At 45.2% G+C, this 22,500-nt stretch overlaps 1 protein-coding gene across 1 annotated transcript in view; it reads right to left on the bottom strand.

Annotated features, from left to right (window-relative positions):
• marchf4b (membrane associated ring-CH-type finger 4b) overlaps positions 1-22,500 on the bottom strand; it is a 49,715-nt gene that overhangs the window by 15,099 nt on the left and 12,116 nt on the right. The window contains exons 2-3 of the mRNA XM_063214735.1: positions 1,913-2,068; positions 302-494 (exon numbers count right to left, since the gene is read on the bottom strand). Coding sequence (XP_063070805.1) covers positions 302-494; positions 1,913-2,068 — 349 coding nt within the window. The remainder of the gene's footprint in view (positions 1-301; positions 495-1,912; positions 2,069-22,500) is intronic.

The following is a 22,500-nucleotide window of genomic DNA, read 5'->3' as shown; positions in this document are numbered from 1 at the left end:
CCGATGCACACCACGTCCATGAATCAGTACATGACTGAGAAACTGACAGACAGACAGACAGATAGACAGCCAAACAGACAGACAGACAAACAGACAGAAACAGTCCTCACCGATGCACACCACGTCCAAGAATCAGTACATGACAGCGAGACAGACAGACAGACAGACAGACAGACAGACAGACAGACAGACAGACACACAGACAGACAGACAGACAGACAGACAGACAGACAGACAGACAGACAGACAGACAGAGAGATACAGGCAGGCAACCAGACAGACAGACAGACACAGTCCTCACCGATGCACACCACGTCCATGAATCCGTACATGCCGTAGCAGATCTGGAAGAGCAGGTCCTGGCGCTGCCACTTGGCCGAGGGGCTGAGGGAGGACCAGACCAGCCAGGAGATGCTGGCGATCAGGAACAGAGAACCCAAAATGGCCGCCGCAATCTGCACCTTCTCTATGACCGTCAGAGAGATGGCCTGCCACTGCACACAGTAGGGGAATTGGGATTAGTGTCAATGAATATCAGAGTATTTAAAATATGGATTATATTTTAGTGAACCCAAGACGGTTGCCGCGATCTACACTGTCTCTTTCACCGTCAGAGAGATGGCCTACTACTGAGCCCAGTATGGTAATTGGAGTTAGTGTCTATGAATATCAAGGTTTTTAAAATTATCCATATTTCTAGTGAACACAAGATGGCCATTGCGATCTGTACCTTCTCTATCACTGTCAGAGAGATGGCCTGTGCAACAAATGAAATGGGAATAGGGTGGGCAATGGGGGTTAGCGTCCATGAGATGTCATTTGGAGGTAGAATTCACCTGGAGTGAGTTCTCGGTATTAGAAATGAATATATCTAGCATTAAATATCTATTGGGCCCTTGATAAGGAGCATGTTTTGCAAGAGGTGCTAAGTATTCTAGAACATTTCTCATAGAGTTTGTGGCCTTACATGCACCTACTTGGTAATAAAGATGAAGTTTGCATCATGCGGTGGAATCAACACTGAGAATTGACATTGAAAATGATTTTGAAGTGGGGGACTAATGGTGCATTCCAGACCCAATCCAAATCAGCAGTAGGAGATTGCACTTCTCCTACCTGCATATTTCATCTCCTGTTCCTGGCAGTTGCAGTGGGAGTTCTACAACCAGGACTCTAAATGAACACCAGCCAACCGGCCAAATGCTGGTGAAATTTCAGTTTGGCTGGTAGAACGTGAAACTTTCTAGCTACTTTGACCCATTAGTGAACGTGTGTTTGGCTAGTAAGATTAGCATCTATACACAATTTTGGCTGGCGATGAATAAGTTAATTTAGAGCCCTGTCTACAACCATAGTAATACGTTTCACTTATTTACTGACATTTTAAATAATGGCTCTATGGGTGCCACCATAATCCTCCGACTTTTTATTGAGGTGGGAGTACAGCGAGGTCCCACCAGTTCGCCAGAAGGAGGTCCCACTTTGGCTGCCGTTAGTGTGCATTTTTTGTGGTAGGAGGTGGGAGAAGTGCGATCTCCTACTAGTTTGGATTAGTGAAGTGAAGTGAAAGCCCAACTGGGAAACTCCAACTCCCATTGTCATTGTGACACAGCACTCCACAGCACACAAGTGTTCACTGCACTGCACACAACAAAATTGCATTTATGCTTCACCCGTGCAAGGGGGCAGCCCCCAATGGTGCCCCAAGGGAGCAGTGCGGCGGAACGGTACCATGCTCAGGGTACCTCAGTCATGGAGGAGGATGGGGGAGAGCACTGGTTAATTACTCCCCCCACCAATCTGACGGGTCGGGAGTCGAACCGGCAACCTTTGGGATACAAGTCTGACGCTCTAACCGCTTACCCATGACTGCCCTCGCCATTAGGTCTGCAATGTGCAATCGGTGGCTCACCTGTAGTGGGTTCTTGGTGCTGATGGCGATGACCTGGTACTTGTAGTAGCAGAGCTCACAGGCCCAGGAGCCCCTCTCGCTGATCCACTTGATGAGGCAGGGCTGGTGGGTACTACGCACCGACCCACTGCAGCGACACGGGTTCAGGAGCTCCCCCTGGAGGCAGACGCACATACTTGCACTCAGTCACATAGAACAGAGGAGAGGAGAGGAGTAGAGTGGAGCAGAGAATAGAATAGAGTAGAACAAAATAGAACAGAATTGACTAGAATCTGAGTTGTAAAAAGTAGAGGTAGAAGTAGCCTTCTATTACAAATGTAATTACAACACTAATGATATGATGTTACGTAGTAGCTGCAGTTATACACTACTGTTGTTGGAATTACATCCATAGCAGTACTTCTGCTTCAACTTTATACAACTCTGACTAGAATAGAATAGAACAGAATATAATAGCACACAACAGAATAGAATAAAACATGATAGAATAGAATAGATCCACAGTAGCTGTACCTATGGGTTTAGAAGCTCCCTGGCAGACACACACAAACTTCATTCACTGTGATAATCGTGCTGTAACATCATGCACACTACTAGAGAAATCAGTCCTGATCTTGATATTTTTCAAGGGCTTTTTTGCCTTTATTTCTGACAGGACAGTGGAGGAGAGACAGGAGACGAGTGGGAAGAGAGAGCCAGGCAAGGATCGGCAAATGACCCAGGCCGGAATCGAACCCAGGTCCCCAGCGCAGCAACCCAGCACCCCACCGTCAGGCCACGGCAGGGCCAGTCCTGCTCTTTTCTAGCCCCTTCTGTTAGTACAACGAAACAGAACTTCCTGACTTGGTGAAAGGCGTGGGATGTTAAATTCCTTTCCTCAGTGAAACCTTTCTTCAGAACACTAAACAATGAAGTAAGTTGTGAATGTCAGACGTCAAGACTTAACTCCTATTAAACTCAAACCATCCACACCGTGTGTGTACCATGGCCGTAACTACCATTGAGGACACAGAGGTCATGACCTCTGTATTTATCTATGAGGAAAATGGATCTGATCAACAATGATAAATTCAGTCTGGATACGCCACCCTCATTTATCCTCAAGGCAGTGATTAATGAAAACAAACTTGAACGTTTGACTGAAGTGTTTGAAGCACTCTAAATGTACAGGATGCAGTACAGCACACAGTATTTGACCTCGGTATTTGAAAATGTCTGGTTACGGCTCTGGGGTGTATCCTAAAAAAATCAACTAAATTAGAGTGTAAGAGATTCAGCTCAGATGCTCATTCACTTAAAGAATTCCTTATGGGCTCAAATGACTTAAGATTTACATATTGCACATACACACAGCATTGGTATACTTTCACAGTAAGAGTCCAACAAATCCTCAAACTCCTGCCCTAAGTGTGTGGAGTCCTCTAGTCAACCTCTATCAAGGATGTCTGTGTCTGCACACTGTTCACTTATATGAGACTGTAAAGCATAGCATGTAGTCCTGCATATCCTCAGATTGCCCGTCAGCATCTAAGGAAAAAAAGAAAAAAAAACCCTCTGCTGTTTTTGCATGCAGGCCTACAGTAGTCGATGCAGAGCAGGGGGATTTGGGGAAAACTCCCAGCCTCTATTCTCATTAAACATCTTTGAAATGAACACTATTCATAATTGAGCTCAGTCTTTCAGACATGCATCGTGAAGACGTGCCTCAAAGACTACATGAATTGAAGAAATTGCTCCATCTGTCGTGCTGACAAGTGTGAGGTTTGAAGACCACTGTCCTTGAGTCCTCCTGTCCTAAGAAAGAGTTTGTTGGTATTTGATCTCTGAAGGCCGTGCAGCCAGTAGTTGCAACCTTCACTGCAAACTTTCTGAAGTGATACTGTATATTGATTTGCTGGGAGAAATGTATGATGCTGTCTTGGTTTGGCTGTTCGCACCTCTGCCTTCCTCTCCCATCTGGGATGCCAGAAGTGCCTGCCATTCCGAATGTTCTGCGTACAAATGGGTGGAGGTCCAGCAGGTAAGTTAGGTAAGTTAGTAAACAATATCAATTCCACATCCTCAGAAATTATTAATTGGGCTCATAAGTATCTATATTGTCACTGTTACAGTATATCAGAGACAGCTGACACAGAACAGGTTTCTTTACGAACTTTCTGTGAAATTGACCCGTTTGCACGTGTGACTGCGCACACATTATTGACTCAAACACACACACAAAGACATTGCAGACCCTAAAGAGAGAAGATCTGCCATCCTGAAGTTTGTAGGTTTGTAAAAATTAAAGTACTAACGTCAGTTCTGGCCAGGCCATGGTAGTCAAGAAGCTTGCTGCCCTCCCCTTCATCTAATTAATTCCTAATTGATCCAGGTGCATTCTCTCAGCTGATAATCTTTCTTCCCTAGCGATTGGCCACACGGCTTCGGCACGCCTTTTAAATTCTATCCACTTCCTCTCAACTGTATGCTGCTCGGTTTTTGCTACCCACCACCTCCCCTGCTCCACCTTGTCGTGTATGATGTGACATGTTCTCTTGTCACGTCGCTTGGCTCTGTTCATGGGGGTTATCTCTCGCCCTGTCCTGCTGGGGTGAGAATTCCCTAAACTGCTGCTGCCCCCTGACTAAATGCTTTTCCATGCTGCTCATGGAAATAGGGGGGTTCCTCCGAACAGAGCTATACCGCCAAATGTAATTCATAATTTCAATAAAAGAAATTGCATTTATATTCTTCTCTTGTGTTTCTTGACTGAAATGGTTCTGACAGAAATAGAGATAATGAAAAGTACACTTGTTAAGCTATTCCGAGAGGGAAGAGGCTGTTCCAGAAGCATAGGAGATGTTTGAGGTTACAAGAAATCAAACGTACCATCAGCAATGCCATCCATTTTCTCATTTCAGAAAAAAAACAACTGGCTAGTTTCTTTACAAATGTACGGTATACATTGCCGATTTCGCCCCAACGTGCACGCAGCCCAATTAAGTCACATCTGTGTACATACAGTAGACAAGTCTATATTATGACCTATAGTGACATGCTCGTAAAGATGTTAATGTTCCTTATGAGCCCATATGCAAGTGAATGGTGATAGTGTTGATAGTTTGGTTTGTGATCTGTTCTGTGCTTGAAGTGTCTGCCCTCATAGTCCGGAGGCCGTGGGGTTGAACCCAGATTTCTTTGATAAAGTTTTTTTTTTTGCTTTATCTGATAGATTTTAGGCAAGTCTTCAAGATTTCAGACGATGCCCGGTGATATCCCTTGAGCATTTCCAGATTTTGAGCCTTTATTGTCCCATAAATGCAAATTATGACAAAAAACTAAAGACACCTAATATTACTGTGAATAATGTTACAAAATGTACCAAATTGCTTATATTACCTGAAAAACATTCACATTGGACTGCCTTAACACTGCCCTTATTGAAACAAACCCAATATGGGGTAATAATTAACCCTTTCATAACAGCAATCCCACAAATAAGGCGAGACACTATAGGTGAATAGGGTATTTTTTTTAACTTGCAGATATCAATATGAAACTTTATCAGATGATTACTCGTACGAATTGGAGAAAAAAATGTATTACAAGTTTTCTATATTTTATGTTTAAATATGCTAATTAGGCTATTATCTAATTAAATATGCACTAATTTGCATATATTTTGATGCAATGAATCTGACCACCTGAAAATGCCAGCTTCAAAATTCCTTTTTTATTTTGTTAATATTGTACATACAAGAATATTTACTGTGGTTAATTTTGGCTATCTCCTTTTGTTATCCAGGTACAGAGAAAATACTGCTAATAACCTTAAGAAATGTGATTTCGGCCTATTTTTATGCATGTAGTTATATAAATCAGGTCATGAATGACAAATCAAGAAATGCCTCAGTAAAAACATTCACAACATTGCTTAGAATAAGACTGTAAAGTATGGAACGGATTGTGCATTATGGGATCCTGCATAACATCACATCATGACAACATACAGTCATGGCCAAAAGTATTGGCACCCCTTCAATTCTGTTAGAAAATACTCAATTTCTTCCAAAAAATGATTGCAATCACAAATTCTTTGTTATTAATATCTTCATTTGTTTTGCTTGCAATGAAAAAACACAAAAGAGAATGAAAAAAAGTCAAATGAATGATCATTTTACACAAAACTCCCAAAATGGGCCGGACAAAAGTATCGACACCCTCAGCCTAATACTTGGTAGCACAACCTTTAGACAAAATATCTGCAAACAGCCACTTGCGGTAACCATCAATGAGCTTCCTACAACACTCTGCTGGAATTTTAGACCATCCTTGAGGTGATTTGAAGGGTGCTTTCTACAAACTATCATAGTGAGATCTCTCCACAGGTTTTCTATGGGATTAGGGGGTGGACTCCTACATTATGCTGCAAAATTTGTTGATAGTCTTTAGACTTCATAATTTCATGCACACGGTCAAGCAGTCCAGTGCCAGAGGCAGCAAAGCAACCTCAAAACATCAGGGAACCTCTGCCATGTTTGACTGTATGGACCGTGTTATTTTCTTTGAAGGCCTCTTCTTTTTTCCTGCATTCATTTGAATTGACAGAAAAACACTGAGGCCTTCAAAGAAAAGAACACTTATTGGTATCAGTGCTTTGTTGCATGGGTCTTTCTTCCATCCAAATGCTTCAGGAGATAGTTCAGGTGGAGTGTGAACCAATGTCCTCCACAATATTGCTTGAAAATGAGCCCTTTTCACATTCTCAAGAAATGCCTCTGTTGTTGGTGGAAGAGCAGCCAGGTTAGGTGAAGATAAATGACCTTTCCCATTCTTTTTTCCCCATACCACCAACCTTGTATGTGACATGCTGATACTGTCTGGAATGCCATAACATGCCGACACAAAGTTAGTGGCCTCACTGGAAAGTTGTTGGAATGGTGCCAGCACATTACCAATTGATGTCAAGTGATATCCAGCTTTTAGGGTCTTGATAACAAAGCCTTTACCAATACCAAAATAGGATGCCGCAGTGTCACACCCTGATATGGCATGGGCTGGTAAAAGGTCAATGTCATTTTGTGGATTTACATTTTTAATTTTATCTCTTTCCATGTTAATACGACCATGACTGAAATTATGTACTTTGTAGGCAAACAAATGATCAGCCAAAAATTATGTAATCATTACTTACAATTTTTATTTTGTGTTACAACAGCACAGGAAGAGTAAATAGCAATGTATGAAATGGTGAAATTCTGTATTGAATTAGTAATCCTTTCTGGGTATGTCTGAGCTGACACCACCAATATTCGCCTAAATGTTACATATTTCTGCTTGACAAACAGCTAGTTATGTAATTGTCTAAAATTTATTTGGTACGAGGACACTTTCTCCACTTTGATGTGGCAGGCCTACCACCCAGAATGCTCTATGGTTAATCATAGTGCAGTTATGAAGCTGTCAAAAGCTTGCGGGCTATGGCTGCAGCGAAATCAACATGAAAGGGTTAATATCTGAAATTGGCACATCACCCACTCTTATCCTGATGGGTAAGTGTTGGACAACTACAAACAGCAAAACCAAACAACCCACTTTGAGATATAAAGCCACGTTTGGCGAAATGTTGGCCTTTGTGTCTCCGACTTGGAAAATCAAGCTTTTTGGGTGAATGCCCCGCCCCCAAACATGCATGACCCCACCCCCACTGATGTCCATACCTCACCACCTGTTCTTATACACATCCTACCATGTAAACAAACACAAAATAAGTATGGTATAGGGTATTTGGTCAGCATAACATGAATTGGGAGCCAAACACTGTTGTAATCTATGGCTACAGCACATCAAGCATAAAAGGCTCAATATCTGAAAATGCTCAAGGGTTATCACCGGGCATCGTCTGGAATCTTAATAGGTACACCTTAAGCAACCACAAACTGCAAAGAAAAAAACTTTATCAGACGAAATTGGTTTCGGCTGATATTTGGCTTTTGGCTGCCGGACTATCAGTTTCTCCAATCTCGTTGTGTTTTTCTTACACATAACACAGAGTCATCTTCTCACATCTGAATCAACTGCGAAGGAACAGCAGTACTTTGACATGCAGTACTTGACACAACACCAGAAACAGCAACAACTTCTGCCAGAGAAAGAACAAGTGAACGTACATTAGTATTGAGAGAGGCAAAGGTCCTTTTTTCCCCTTTCGTGACTCACAGTGACACTGAACAGGCCAAGCGAAGAAGCAAAAGTATGTGAAAACATTTGACTGCTAATGGATGTTCCAAACCAATGTATTCACCACCTGTGTACACTTCTCACAGTATTACATAAATCGTATGCAGTACAGCTACTGATAAGTGAAAGCTGTACTACAGTTCCCTATCAGTATTAGACACAATTAAAAGTTTCCGTGTTCAGACAAGACACCCGTTACCCGATCTGAACTGCTCACTCACTGCAGATTCCCACAGCTGCACACATCTGTTCACACCATTTAAAGACACCCCCTCTGCCATCTCTCTCTCTCTCTCTCTCTCTCTCTCTCTCTCTCTCTCTCTCTCTCTCTCTCTCTCTCTCTCTCTCTCTCTCTCTCTCTCTCTCTCTCTCTCTCTCTCTCTCTCTCTCTCTCTCTCTCTCTCTCTCTCCCACCCCCTCTCCCCCTCTCCCCCTCTCTCTCAGCATCAGAACAGACATCTTAATATATAGTGCTATTGACTTCTTGTGCTATTCTGGGGGAATAAAGCAGAGAACTTGGCAACCCTCTCCGTCCTGTCCGCCTCGTAAACCGCAAGGAATGCGAGCTTGGCACCGTCACGTGGCCCCTGCTTTGCGAACGTGTCATTCTGCTCTCACGCCCCACTGTGCGGCAGGTGTCACAACACATTGGGTTGCGGCTGGGTGTCGCGCCGAGATTTTTCCGCCATGTTTGTGTTGGGCACGAGGCAGCTTTTCTTTTTCGATAAGGGAGGAGGACTTGGAGAGGTGAAGACAGGAGAAAGGGGAGAGATGAGGAGAGGAGGCAAGAGGAGAAGAGAGGAAAGGAGAGGAGTGAAGAGAAGAACAGACGAGGACTTAGAGAGGAGAGGAGAGGTGGAGAGATGAGGAGAGGAGGAGAAGAGACAAGAAAAGAAGGGAGGGGTGGAAAGGAGATGAGAGGAGGAGAATGAGAAAAGAGGAGAGAAGAGATGAAGCAAGAGGCGAGGTAAGAAGAGAAGAGAAGAGAAGAGAAGAGAAGAGAAGAGAAGAGAAGAGAAGAGAAGAGAAGAGAAGAGAAGAGAAGAGAAGACTGGTGTCTACTGGATGACTTATTAGGCAGGAAGTGGAAGACAAATGAATGTCAGACTTGTTATTTGTGATATTTTTTGAAGGGGGTTGGGTGGTGGGTGGTTTGTTTGGAGGACCTCTGAGGTGAGTGATTGAAAAGGCATATGGGTGTCTATGTACTCAAAATAAAATCACTCAAACACTCACAATGGTTACCATGCACACAGGCCTACGGACTATACAGTATGTGACTTTACAAATACAAGACAGCTACAGTACTCTGCAATGCATCATCTGTCTGTAGTCTGAATACATACAGATTAACAACAGCACCAGCTGACTGATAACAGCAAGCATAATAAGATTTAGACACGTGCATGCACACACACACAGCCACACACACGTCTCCCCCCCCCAATTTTACATGAGAAAAGACGGTAAAGATGTGATCAGTAGGTGTGGAGCAAGTTCACTCCTCTGTAAAGGGACTCTTCTGCGCTCTTAAAATGTCTTTCTCTTTCTCCTTCCCCTTCCCCTCTCTCTCTCTCTCTCTCTCTCTCTCTCTCTCTCTCTCATAAAAAGAGGAAAGACATGTAAAGATGTGATTAGTGTAGGTGTGTAGTGGCTTCCCTTCTCTTTAAAGGGACTCATCTCCTCTCGTCTCGTCTCTTCCTGTGAACTGAACAGCACTCTGGAATCTGGCTGGACAGGAAGCAGGGACACATGTTTCTCTCGTTACCCTAAGTACAGGAAAGCCCGCATACACATGCACGAATGCGGTTGTGCGCACACACACGCACGCATGCACGCACGCACACACGCACACACACACTCTGTCTCTCTCAGTCTGTATCTCTCTCTTTCTCTCTCTCTCTCTCTCTCTCTCTCTCACACACACACACACACACACACACACACACACACACACACACACACACACACACACACACACACACACACACACACACACACACACACACACACACACACACACACACACACACACACACCTGGTGATGAGGACTACAGTGTTTTCCTTGCGGTGCTTCCCCTCAGCATGTGTGCTGCTTACTCTGTCAGACCACAACTCCACACCCCCCATCAGCGGTGGCATCTCCTGTGGGGGCCAAGCACCCTCCACTGGCATGTGTGCCAGTCTGCATGTGTGTTACACACACACACACACACACACACACACACACACACACACACACACACACACACACACACACATTCCAAAGGAAGTTTTCAGCTTTCGAGGATGCAGAGCAGGGATCGCAGTCAAGGCCAAGCGACGGGAGAAGAAATGGAGATATAAGCCCTCTGTTCCAGCAATTATTATGGGAAACGTGAATTCACTGACCAACAAAACTGACGAGCTGACCGCCCTGGTAAGAAACCAAAAACTGTTTAGAGAAGCGAGTCTAATTTGCTTCACGGAAACATGGCTAACTAGTCTCACGCCTACTTCTAATGTGGATATACCGGGCTTCAGCGTAGTTAGACTGGACAGAGACAATGCACTTTCCGGGAAAAAGAAAGGAGGTGGACTGATTATGTACATCAATAACAAGTTTTGTCATCCCGGACATGTAACGGTGAAGGAAACAGTGTGTAGTAAAGATGTGGAGCTACTGGCCGTTAGTTTACGCCCTTACTACACTCCAAGAGAATTTTCACACTGTATAATAATCTGCGTCTATATCCCTCCGAGAGCGGTGCCGGACACTGCCTGTGACGTCATTCACGCAACTGTTGCGAGGCTACAAACGCAGCATACAGAGGCTTTCTTCGCCATCACGGGGGATTTTAACCACGTCACCCTTAACTCCACCCTCACCAACTTTCATCAGTTTGTTGATTGTGCAACTAGAAAAAATAAGACCATTGACCTCCTGTATGCAAACGTGAAGGATGCATATAGTGCTACCCCCCTTCCTCCACTGGGTTTATCTGACCACAATTTGATCCATCTACAGCCTCTGTACATCCCAAAAGTACAAAGGCTCCCAGTAACCACACACACTTTTAGAGAATGGTCACCAGAAACTGAGGAGGCACTAAGGGACTGCTTTGAAACCACTGACTGGAGTCTATTGCAGGGCAGTGATGACCTGGAGGAGGCCACAGCATGTACTACTGACTACATAAACTTCTGCATGGACATTGTTGTACCAACAAAGACTATTCGCTGCTACCCCAACAACAAACCCTGGGTAACCAGGGATGTCAAGCAACTCCTCAATAGGAAAAAGAAGCTTTTTAAAGAAAACAACTTGACAGAGCTGAGGAGTGTGCAGCGAGAACTCAAAAGCAGAATGAAGGAGGCCAAGGTGGCGTATGGGAAGAAGGTGGAAATGAAAATGAAGGACAATGCTAAAGAGGCATGGCAGGGGATAAAAAAGATCACTGGGTGTGGAAAGAAGAGAGGTATGGCAGAAGGCGACCTGTCAATGTGCAATGACTTAAACCATTTTTACAACCGGTTTGGAAACTCTGACACAGAGGGCAGCATTTCCCTTGTCACCTCTATCCCTACACCCCCCCAGCCCACACTTGACAACCACTCTTCAGCAGGCTCCCATCTCCCCCACTCACAACCCCCCACTCCCGTTACTACTTCACCCAGCTTCACTAACAGGGACACTTCATCCCCACACCCTCCTTCTCTGCCTATGGTCACCACCACTCCCACCATCATCAACAATGCAGCAGTACCCCCACCAATGGACACAGCAGGCTCACAAATCCCCACTACCTCTATCCCCCTCCCCTGCTCCTCACTTCTGCGACTTGGAACAAACCCACCACCCACCCCTTTCCCACTCCCCCCTTACCCCAACCCAGCACTCCCACAGCCGACAATCACCACTGATCAAGTTAGAGAGACACTGAAAAGACTTAAGTCCAAGGCGGCCGGCCCTGATGGCATCTGTGCAAGACTGCTTAAGACATGTGCTGAGGAATTAGCTGAGCCTCTTCATCACCTTTTTAATAGGAGTCTACAAGAAGGCAAAGTTCCTATCTTGTGGAAAACGTCATGCCTGGTGCCTGTTCCAAAGAAAACTCACCCCAAAGAACTTAATGATTACAGACCGGTTGCCCTCACCTCACACCTAATGAAAACTTTTGAACGAGTGCTGCTGCGTAACTTTCTCAAACCCCAAGTACGCCACGCACTGGATCCTCTGCAGTTCGCCTACCAAGAGAACGTGGGAGTGGAGGATGCTATCCTGTACCTTCTTCACAGGGTACATGCTCACTTGGATAAGGGTGGCTGTGCTGTGAGAATCATGTTTTTTGACTTCTCCAGCGCATTCAACACCATACAACCACTGCTGCTGAGAGAGAAATTGGTGCGCATTGGAGTGCAGCCTAGCCTGGTAACCTGGATCACTGATTACCTCACAGAGCGGCCCCAGTTTGTAAGGATGGGTGACATAACATCGGAGACAGTGATTAGCAGCACAGGAGCACCACAAGGAACGGTTCTCTCCCCCGTGCTCTTCACCCTGTATACGACTGACTTCAGCTACAATTCTGGGACATGCCACATGCAGAAGTTTTCAGATGACACTGCAATTGTGGGGTGTATAAGAGACGGTCAGGAAGAGGAGTACAGGGGACTGGTGGATGACTTTGTAGGATGGTGCCAAAACAATCAGCTGCACCTGAACACCACCAAAACCAAGGAAATGGTGATCGATTTCAGGCGCTCCACCCCGCCCTTGGTGCCTGTTTCGATTGGGGGAGAGAATGTGGAGACTGTCTGTACTTACAAGTACTTAGGAGTGCATCTGGACAATAAGCTGGACTGGTCCACAAATTCTGATGCACTTTACAGGAAAGGCCAAAGCAGGCTCTATTTCCTCAGAAGGCTGAGGTCCTTCAATGTCTGCAGCCAACTTCTGCTCATATTCTACCAGTCTGTCATGGCCAGTGTGCTCTTCTACGCTGTGACTTGCTGGGGTGGAAGCATTAGGAGGAGAGATGCTGGACGCCTTGACAGACTGGTGAGGAAGGCGGGGTCAGTGGTGGGCATGGAGCTGCAGTCACTCACCTCAACAGCTGAGAGCAGAACACTGAGCAGACTGGACTCTATTATGGACAATCAGCATCACCCCCTTAACGCCACCTTCACTAACCAACTGAGTCTGTTCAGTCACAGACTCCGTGCTTTCACCTGCAGGACAGACAGGCTAAGGAGGTCCTTTGTCCCTTGGGCCATTCAACTGTTTAACAGTATACAGAAGGACACTAAGAAGGACATCATTATTGGGGATTGGACTGCCTGAGATGCCAGAGCTGGCCCAGATCTGGAGCCTCTTGGCATGTGTGTGTGTGTGTGTGTGTGTGTGTGTGTGTGTGTGTGTGTGTGTGTGTGTGTGTGTGTGTGTGTGTCTGTGTCTGTGTCTGTGTGTGTGTGTGTGTCTGTGTTTGTTTTTTATGTAGCTACTTGACACCTGAATTTCCCCCTGGGGATCAATAAAGTTTCTCTACTCTACTCTACTCTACTCTACACACACACACACACACACACACACACACACACACACACACACACACAAGCTGACAGGGGGAGTCAGTTTTCCTGGGCCCATAAGGGAGTGAGGGGGCCAAAACCTGGGTTTTCATTACATTGTAGTTTATCGAGAGGGGGACCGTTTTAGATGACTTTGTCCTGGGCCTCGCAAAAGCTGTCAGCGGCCCTGCACACACATAAGAGCAAGAAAGAGCAAAAAAAAAACCACAATTGCACGTTCAGAAAGTCACAAACACACACACATACACAAACAAGCAATTGCACACGCACACACACACACACACACACGCCCGCGCACATGCACGCACGCACGCACACACACACACACACGGAGACGCACATAGACACACACCCAGTGTTACAGGCTGTTACATTCCTGTGCTGAGCTGCATGGACATCTCACACTGGGAGCCTGGAGGCCAAGAGCGACACAACGAGTGTTCCACTCCTCCACCCCCTCCATTCCTCCACTCCTCCTCCATTCCGACCTCCAGCCTTCCTTCCCTTAACTCCTACCTTCCCTCCCTTTTCTCCTCCCTCCCTCCACTTTCATTCCTCTCCTCCACTTATCCAGCTCAGTTGGAAGCCTGTAGAGAGGGAAGGAGGTATTGTGAAGGGAGGGATAAAGGGAGAAATTGGATAGAGGAGTAGAGGAATGGAGAGATGGGGCGGAGTGGTACACTTGGAGGGCTAAAGGAGGGAGGGATGGAGTGAGTGATGAGAGGAAGGTAGGAGTGGAGGAGTGGAGGAATGGAGGGATGAGGGTGGAGGAGTGGTACACTCACAGCTCGTTGTGTCGCTGTTGGAGGGCTGGATAAGTTCACACAGAGAGCCCGGTTCAGTTCTGGCCTGGATTACTGGGTGGGTCCAGTTGCTCCTTGCAATTCACAGCAATATTAGGTGGAGCAGCCTTCGCTCCACTTCTTTCTTCATCTCTACTTCCATCCCTCCCTCCACTTCCATCCCTCCCTCCACTTTCATCCCTCCCTCCCTCTCCTCTTCCAGCCCTCTGTCAGCGACACAATGAGCTCTGAGTGTTCCAGAACGGCCTCATCCCTCCACTCCTCGACTCTTACCATCATTCTTCTCTCCATTCACCCACCATCCTTCCCTCCACTCTTACCTTCATCCCTCCCTCCACCCCTCCCTTCTCAACCCTCTTTTGACTTCCCTCCTATCCCTCCTCTCACCCTCCACTGTCCTGCATGAGTGACATAACGAGCTGTGAGTGTTCCACACACCATAGGAATAGTTCATCCTTTTTGTTTTCACCTATTTATAGTTTTTTCCCAAGTATGAACATGCATGTGCGTATCATTTTCTCCTCAGTGTGCTCAGTCCTTAGATGTATTAGTAGAACTTAGCATAGCTTACCATAATCACTGGAAGTGGATATTAGAACCATTAGCATCAAGCCACAAGTGATTACTGGACGGAATTAAGTAGCCGTTTTGCACTCCGGTGTATTTTACATTAATTTTAAAGAGGCTTACAAGTACTGGTACATTTGATGAAGTTTTATTTGGTTCATAGACCCATAGACTTAAGTCCATAGACTTCCACTGATATGCTTCATGGCTACACTGTTAAACTAGGTAATGCAAACACATAGAGAAACAATCCTATGTATTCTCATATTTTACCGGGGCTCAACTACAAAAAGAGCAATTTTTTGAAATGAGGTGCTGTTCCTCTCCCCATTGCTCCTTTAAACATCTCTCAATTTTCTCAAATTTTCCGTTCCTCCTTTCCTGTTTAAGTTCCGTTCCTTCTTCCATCTTTCCATTCCTCCTTTCCTCTTTCCCTTCATTCCTCCACTCCTCCCTCCACTCACCCCCTTCCATCTTTCCACTCACAGTAGATTTTGCTTTTAGAGAGTACTCTGGGACCAAATAGACTCTAGGAGATCTTAAATTGACCCTCCAAAGTGTTGTATTAGTACAGCAAAATCCACCTCTCCATCCCTCCACCTCTTCATCCCTTTCTCCACTCCTCTTGTCCACTACACCTGACCGTTCTATGACATCAAGCCCTCCCATTTCACATCACTCCTCCCTCCAATCCTCTGTCCCTCCCTCTATCTCTTTTCTCTACTCCCCTCGCTCCATGACTGCACACACACACACACACACACACACACACGCACACACGCATGCACGCAAGCACAGCTCTCTCCACACCTCCTTCCCACCACCAGCTCCTACCGTGACAAGAGGAAACTGATAGGAGTGGAATATGGCACGAGAAAAGAACAGAGAGAGAGAGAGAGAGAGAGAGAGAGAGAGAGAGAGAGAGAGAGAGAGTGTTAGACAAAGGTCGAGAGGTAGAGAGAGAGAGGGAGAGAAACAGAACAAGTTCTTTTACAGATGGTCGCGGTGGGAGTTTGCTGGCGTGGGGTTTGAGGATGGCCGGCCCATCCAAAAAGCACGGCAAACACAGACAAGCAAAAACACTCGCGACGCACACATGAACGTGCAAGCACGCACGCACACACGCACACACTCACACAGACAAACACACACACACACACACTTCTCTATCTCTCTCTCTCTCTCTCTCTCTCTCTCTCTCTCTCTCTCTCTCTCTCTCTCTCTCTCTCTCTCTCTCTCTCTCTCTCTCTCTCACACACACACACACACACACGGCCGCTGACAGCTTTAGCCGGGCCCAGGACAAAGTCGTGTGAAAGGGCCCCTCAGCCCAATACATACGCACAATGTAATGAGGACCCAACATTGGCCGGGCTCCCTCTTTCCCTGAGCCCGGGACAACTGTCCCCTTTGTTCCCCCTGTCGGCACACACACACACACACACACACACACACACACACACACACACACACACACACACACACACACACACACACACACACACACACACACACACACACACACGTCCTATCCAAAGGAAAGGCTGAGAGGGGTGTGGAGTGCAGCCAAGAGAGGCGGTGGCCAACTTGTGTTCTTGTTCCGCCACACAGGCCCCCCGACGAGCTACCGAAACACTCCTAATTACTACTAGGCCCGTGTTAAAAAAATCGATTTTTAGATTCTGGATCGATCCCCGTATTAATTCCGTAGGATCGATTCCGACGTCCAAAGTTCGATTTATTCATTTATTTATTTATTTTAGTAGGCCATGTCATTTCCAAACGTCCTGCAGTACACGGAAACCGCCACAAGAGAGCAGCCGTCAACAACAAGTTGACCACAGCTCAGTGGAAAATGGAAAAATGGGGTAGAAGCGGTGTCCCTGACAGACGCTGAGATATTGTCAAATTGCAAAGGGTTTGTGTACAAATTTCCGAAATATAACTCTACATCCTTTAATTTGAACACTTGCTTTGTGCAATTAATCAAGGAAGAGTTTATATTTTTACACCGTGTTACAAATAAGCACCATCCGGCGGTGGCAGGAAGTCAGCCATCAACGCATTTTGCTTACAAAGCATACCACGGCGATCATTTAACAAAACACACAAGTTGTTTTACTTCAAGACAAAGATATTGCCTTAAGATATTGCCACTTTCCCATTCGTAAATAAGTCGCTATTTTCAATGCAACCGCTGTGTTCAAATAGTGTCTCCGTAACGCGTGGGATTTGTTTTGGATCAACCAAACTTTGTGAGGCTTTGTGCTTCTCACGGAAACGCCAGCCTATTGGCTGAAAAGTTGCTAACGCCATTTTTTGGGAAATTGCCACTGGCTTCCACTGCTGTCAATCAAACGTATGTACGGCAGTAGTGGCAGTGATGAAGTTAGTAAATTACACGATTGGGAGTTCAAATACACTATGAGGAAAGTACGTGGTTTAGAAGAAAATGGACTTAATGTGGCATCACTATGGATACTTGGCGAGGGGTACAAAAAGTCTCTGAGTGATACGATCGTCTTTGGTGGGAAAACTGAAGACTTTGAAAAAGGTATGTTGACGTACTGGCTCACATTAGTTGGGATGCTAACAGCTGTTGCTGAGCTGCGGCTGTTAAGCTAACAGCTGTTTCAGTTTTGTCTGTGATCAACCATTTGATTCGTGACTGGTCTTAAATGATTCAGGACAGTCCCAGCTTTCTAACGGTGTATGGGATGAATACCTTTATACAAATGCCGTTTTAGTTTTTATCAATCAAAGCGTCCAGCATTACACTTCTGTTTTCAACACTGCCGTCAGTGGCATTTAAAACATTCTTTCATCCCCCATTTCAAAGTATAAAAAATATCTGGCAATAACAGAAAATATATGTTTTAAAATAATCTTTATTTCTGGCTTTCTTGGTGAGCACAACCTGGCTGCGTACCACTGCGACAGTCTTTTTTAAAATTTATTTAAGAACACCAAATCGGATCGAATCGAATCGGATCGTTTTTGATAGAATCTAAAAAAATCGATCTTTAATCTTCAGAATCAAAATCGGATCGATCCTTAAAGTTTGAATCAAAACCCACCTCTAATGTTCGCAGCCCCTTAACACACACACACACACACACACACACACACACACACACACACACACACACACACACACACGCTGCCGAAACACTACTAATTACTACAGTGTCTATGTTCGCAGCCCCTTAACACACACACACACACACACACACACACACACACACACACACACACACACGCACACACCACAGTACTACAGACATACACACTCTTTCTTCTTCCTTTCTTTCTTTTTTTCTCTCATTTTCATCCCTGTAACCTTTCTCTATCTTTGCAACTCTATCCATCTAGATCTCTACCTAATTGTCCTCTTTCTGTCTCTCTCTCTCTCTCTCTCTCTCTCTCTCTCTCTCTCTCTCTCTCTCTCTCTCTCTCCTCTCTCTCTCTCTCTCTCTCTCTCTCTCTCTCTCTCTCTCTCTCTCTCTCTCTCTCTCTCTCTCTCTCTCTCTCTCTCTCTCTCTCTCACTGTATTAACCACATTCTCCCTCTCTCTCTGCTCCTTGTAGGGTTAGAAGTGGGAATGGTATGCCATGGAATGGGGTTTGAGAGTTTTCAGCATGCTGTCACTCCCTCTGCCATGTCCATCCTCCCCCATATTTCATGAAGAGCGCACATCTGCTGTGTAGAACAAAATAAACATTTCATCCTTTGGACTGCACTCTGTTTATATCTGTCTATTAATGAGGGTGAGGGCAATTCCACAATGACAATGCCACACACACACACACACACACACACACACACACACACACACACACACACACACACACACACACACACACACACACACACACACACACACACTGCATAAACATGCACACACAAATATACACAGCATGAAACACACACACACACAGACACACTCAGACATACTTACGTGCAGCATGTAAACGGGCGGGCACCCGCATGCGCACACACGCACCCGCACACGCGCACGCACGCACCCATGCACACACACAGCACTGAACTGAACAAGTGACAAATTCACACAAACTGCGAACTAGACACACTGATGTCCTAGCCCAGGGGGACACAGGTGACAAGAAGATGTGTGAAAGAGGCAAGAAAAAAATGTGTGCCAAAAGAGATGAAGTGTGCTGAATGGTTCTCCCTACAAAAACAGCTGACTTGAGGAAATACCTGTCCCAGATATATTGGACAGTCACACACAAGCCCGGTTCAGTTCTGGCCTGGATAACTGGGTGGGTCCAGTTGCTCCTTGCAATTCACAGAAATGTTAGGTGGAACAGCCTGACATATACTGAGGATGCCTACAGCGCAGCCAAACATTGTGCATTTATTCTGATGGTTCTAACTCATTTTCATAATGCTTTTGTGCACTACCTGTTGCCTGGATATTGACTTTTTCCAATTTCCAAAGCCACAAGTTGGTGTATTTTTTTCTGATGCTCAGCCCCTACAAAATATTTTAACACTTGCCGCACAACAGAATTAACATTCTGAGGTGTTTTGCAGTTCTTCTGGGATGCCTTCAAGCCTCTTCATTAACTAAATGAACTATTTTTATTGATTTATTAACTATTAATTGGTAATTAACTATTAATTAACTATCAATGAACTATTAATTAACAATCAATTAACTATTAATTGGTAGATGATAATTGGTAGAGGTTAGTTTTACTAGCCAAACACACACACTCACTAATGGGTCAAAGTGGTTAGTAAGTTGGTCTTTCCTACCAGCCAAACGGAAGTTCCACCAGCATTTGGCAGGTTGGCTGGTGTTCATTTAGAGCCCTGGATGCAGTACATGGGATCTGTGTTATTGTAGGAGGCTTTGTTGCCCATCACAACTGTCACAACTGTAGGAGGAAGCTGTGATTTCCTTTTGTAGTCAACCTAAGTGATCCACCGTTCTGTCCCCAAGACAAGTCCAACACAAATACAGATCATCACAGTTACACAGCAGTAAACCTTGAATGACATTTATAGGGTGCTGTGATGACATAGCCAGGCCACATACAGTACGCCACCAAGTAAGCCGGTGTAGCTACTACTTACATTGCTTTTACACATTGTTCATACTGTTAATATTGTGCACACTGAACAATGCTATGCAAAGAAACATACTCCTTTTTGCCTTAAAATGAAAGAGAAAGTTTTGACTTTGAAATGGAATTAAGGGATACAGTATAGCATCCATGGTCTACTGGCTAAGGAGGTGGTCTGATGATCAGAGAGTTGCATGTTCAAATCCCACCCTTACCTCTCCCTACACCTCCATCCATGGCTGCTCCAGGGACTGTAACCTATACCCTGTAGACCTTACAGGTTACGTTTAGACAAGGAATCGAACATTTTAAAATATACGTTTTTTTATATTCAATTTCAAATTTTTCAATTCATCATAATTCATATTCTGAAGGTTGTTGTAGTCCATGCTATTTGTGCAATTTGTAGAACCAGTAAAGAGCTTTCAAACAACACCACAGACATCTTTTTGTGACTTACACTGACTGATATAATCAAGGGTGGATGTATAGTCCTACCCTCATATGTAAACCTTTCCTTGTCTGTTTCTCCCTCAATACTTGTGTCAGATTCACACAAATGCAGTTCTGGGGTGCTACCTTGCTACTAAAAAGGCACACCAAGTATGATTGAAATCTGTGCCGGTCGGGTCCCAAAGTGTCTGATTTCACGTGAAATGACCCAAATGTGATGTGACCAGCTCTAATCATCAGATCATAATGAGTAGTAATCCAGACAAGTCCAGGAGAAACTCACTGAAGCCACTTACAAGGAAATTCATTTGTGAGTTTTTTTATGATAACTTTTAGAATGTGGGGCTGACATTACTGGCAAAAAAACGAAATATCATTAATACGTAATATACCACTACTACTAATACTAATAATCGTAAGTTAGAAGCAAAACGTGGCACGAGGTTTTATGCTTCTGAACCTGGAATTCATTTTGCTGCCAGACTGATTTCAAAGCAAATAAACAAAGAACCACCTGGCAGACCTGCTGTGGCTTACAGAGCAGAGAGACAGGACCTAATGAGTGATAAAGGGATGGTGTGTGTGTGTGTGTGTGTGTGTGTGTGTGTGTGTGTGTGTGTGTGTGTGTGTGTGCGCCTTTCTCTCTCTCTGGCTCTGTCTGTCTGTTTCTCTCGCTCTCTCTGTCTCTCTGTCTCTCTCTCTGTGTATGTGTGTGACTGATGCTCCTGCACAGTTCAGTGAGGGGGTGCCAGTGTACCTGATCCAGTGGCTTTGTTTTCCCCTCTACCCAGACTAGTGCTCAGCCATGCACATCATCGGCCACTGCAGTGTGACCGGCCCCCAACACCTCCATTATTTAATCCCGTGATTTATCTGGCAACCTAAACTAAATGAATAACTACCTGTTGAAGTCAGGACAATACAAACATGTTACAATAGTAATCATCACCACCATCATCGTCATCATCGTCATCATCATCGTCATCGTCGTCGTCATCACCATCACCACCACAGTCATTGTCACCATCACCATCACCATCGTTATCATTATCATCATCACAATAATCATCACTATCATCAACATTATCTTCTCCTACCACTGCTATGCTGATGACACCCAGATGTACCTGTCGTTCCGTCCAGGCAACACCACAGTTTCGGAACGCATCTCTGCCTGCCTCATCAATTTCTCAACATGGATGAAGGACCACCACCTACAGCTGAACCTGGCCAAGACAGAGCTCCTGGTGATCCCAGCTAAAGAGTCTCTCAGTCACAACATGAACCTCAAGATAGGCTCCACCATCGTGACCCCAAACAAAGTCGCCAAAAACCTTGGCGTCATGATTGATGATGAGCTGTCATGCTCCAACTACATCAACTCAGTCACCCGGACCTGTCGATTCCAGATGTCCAACATACGGAATATCAGACCTGTGCTAACACAATATTCTACACAACGAGTGGTTCAGGCCACGATCCTGTCCCGCGTTGACTACTGAAACTCACTCATGACAGGTCTACCTGCTTGTGCGCTAAAACCTCTGCAGATAATCCAGAATGCGGCGGCACACTTGATATTCAATCAACCCAAAAGGACCCATGTTACTCCTCTATTTATTGAGTTGCACTGGTTAACGATCGCCGCCCGGATCAAGCACAAGGCATTGACCTTTGCCTACAAAACCATCACAGGAACGGCCCCAGCTTATCTGAAGGCCTTATGTTACTGGACGAGAACTGCGCTCATCCAGCACAAGCCGTCTGGCTCTGCCATCCAGTCGCTATAGGTACTCCCAGTCAAGATTGTTCTCCTTTGTGGTACCCAAGTGGTGGAGCGGTCTCCCAGAGGCAGCAAGACTAAGCACATCTCTTGCAGCC

This window comes from Engraulis encrasicolus, chromosome 13 (assembly GCF_034702125.1).
Source record: "Engraulis encrasicolus isolate BLACKSEA-1 chromosome 13, IST_EnEncr_1.0, whole genome shotgun sequence".
Taxonomy (NCBI): Eukaryota; Metazoa; Chordata; class Actinopteri; order Clupeiformes; family Engraulidae; genus Engraulis; species Engraulis encrasicolus.
Note: the sequence above shows the minus strand (reverse complement) of the source record. Positions and strands in the feature narration are given on the sequence as shown.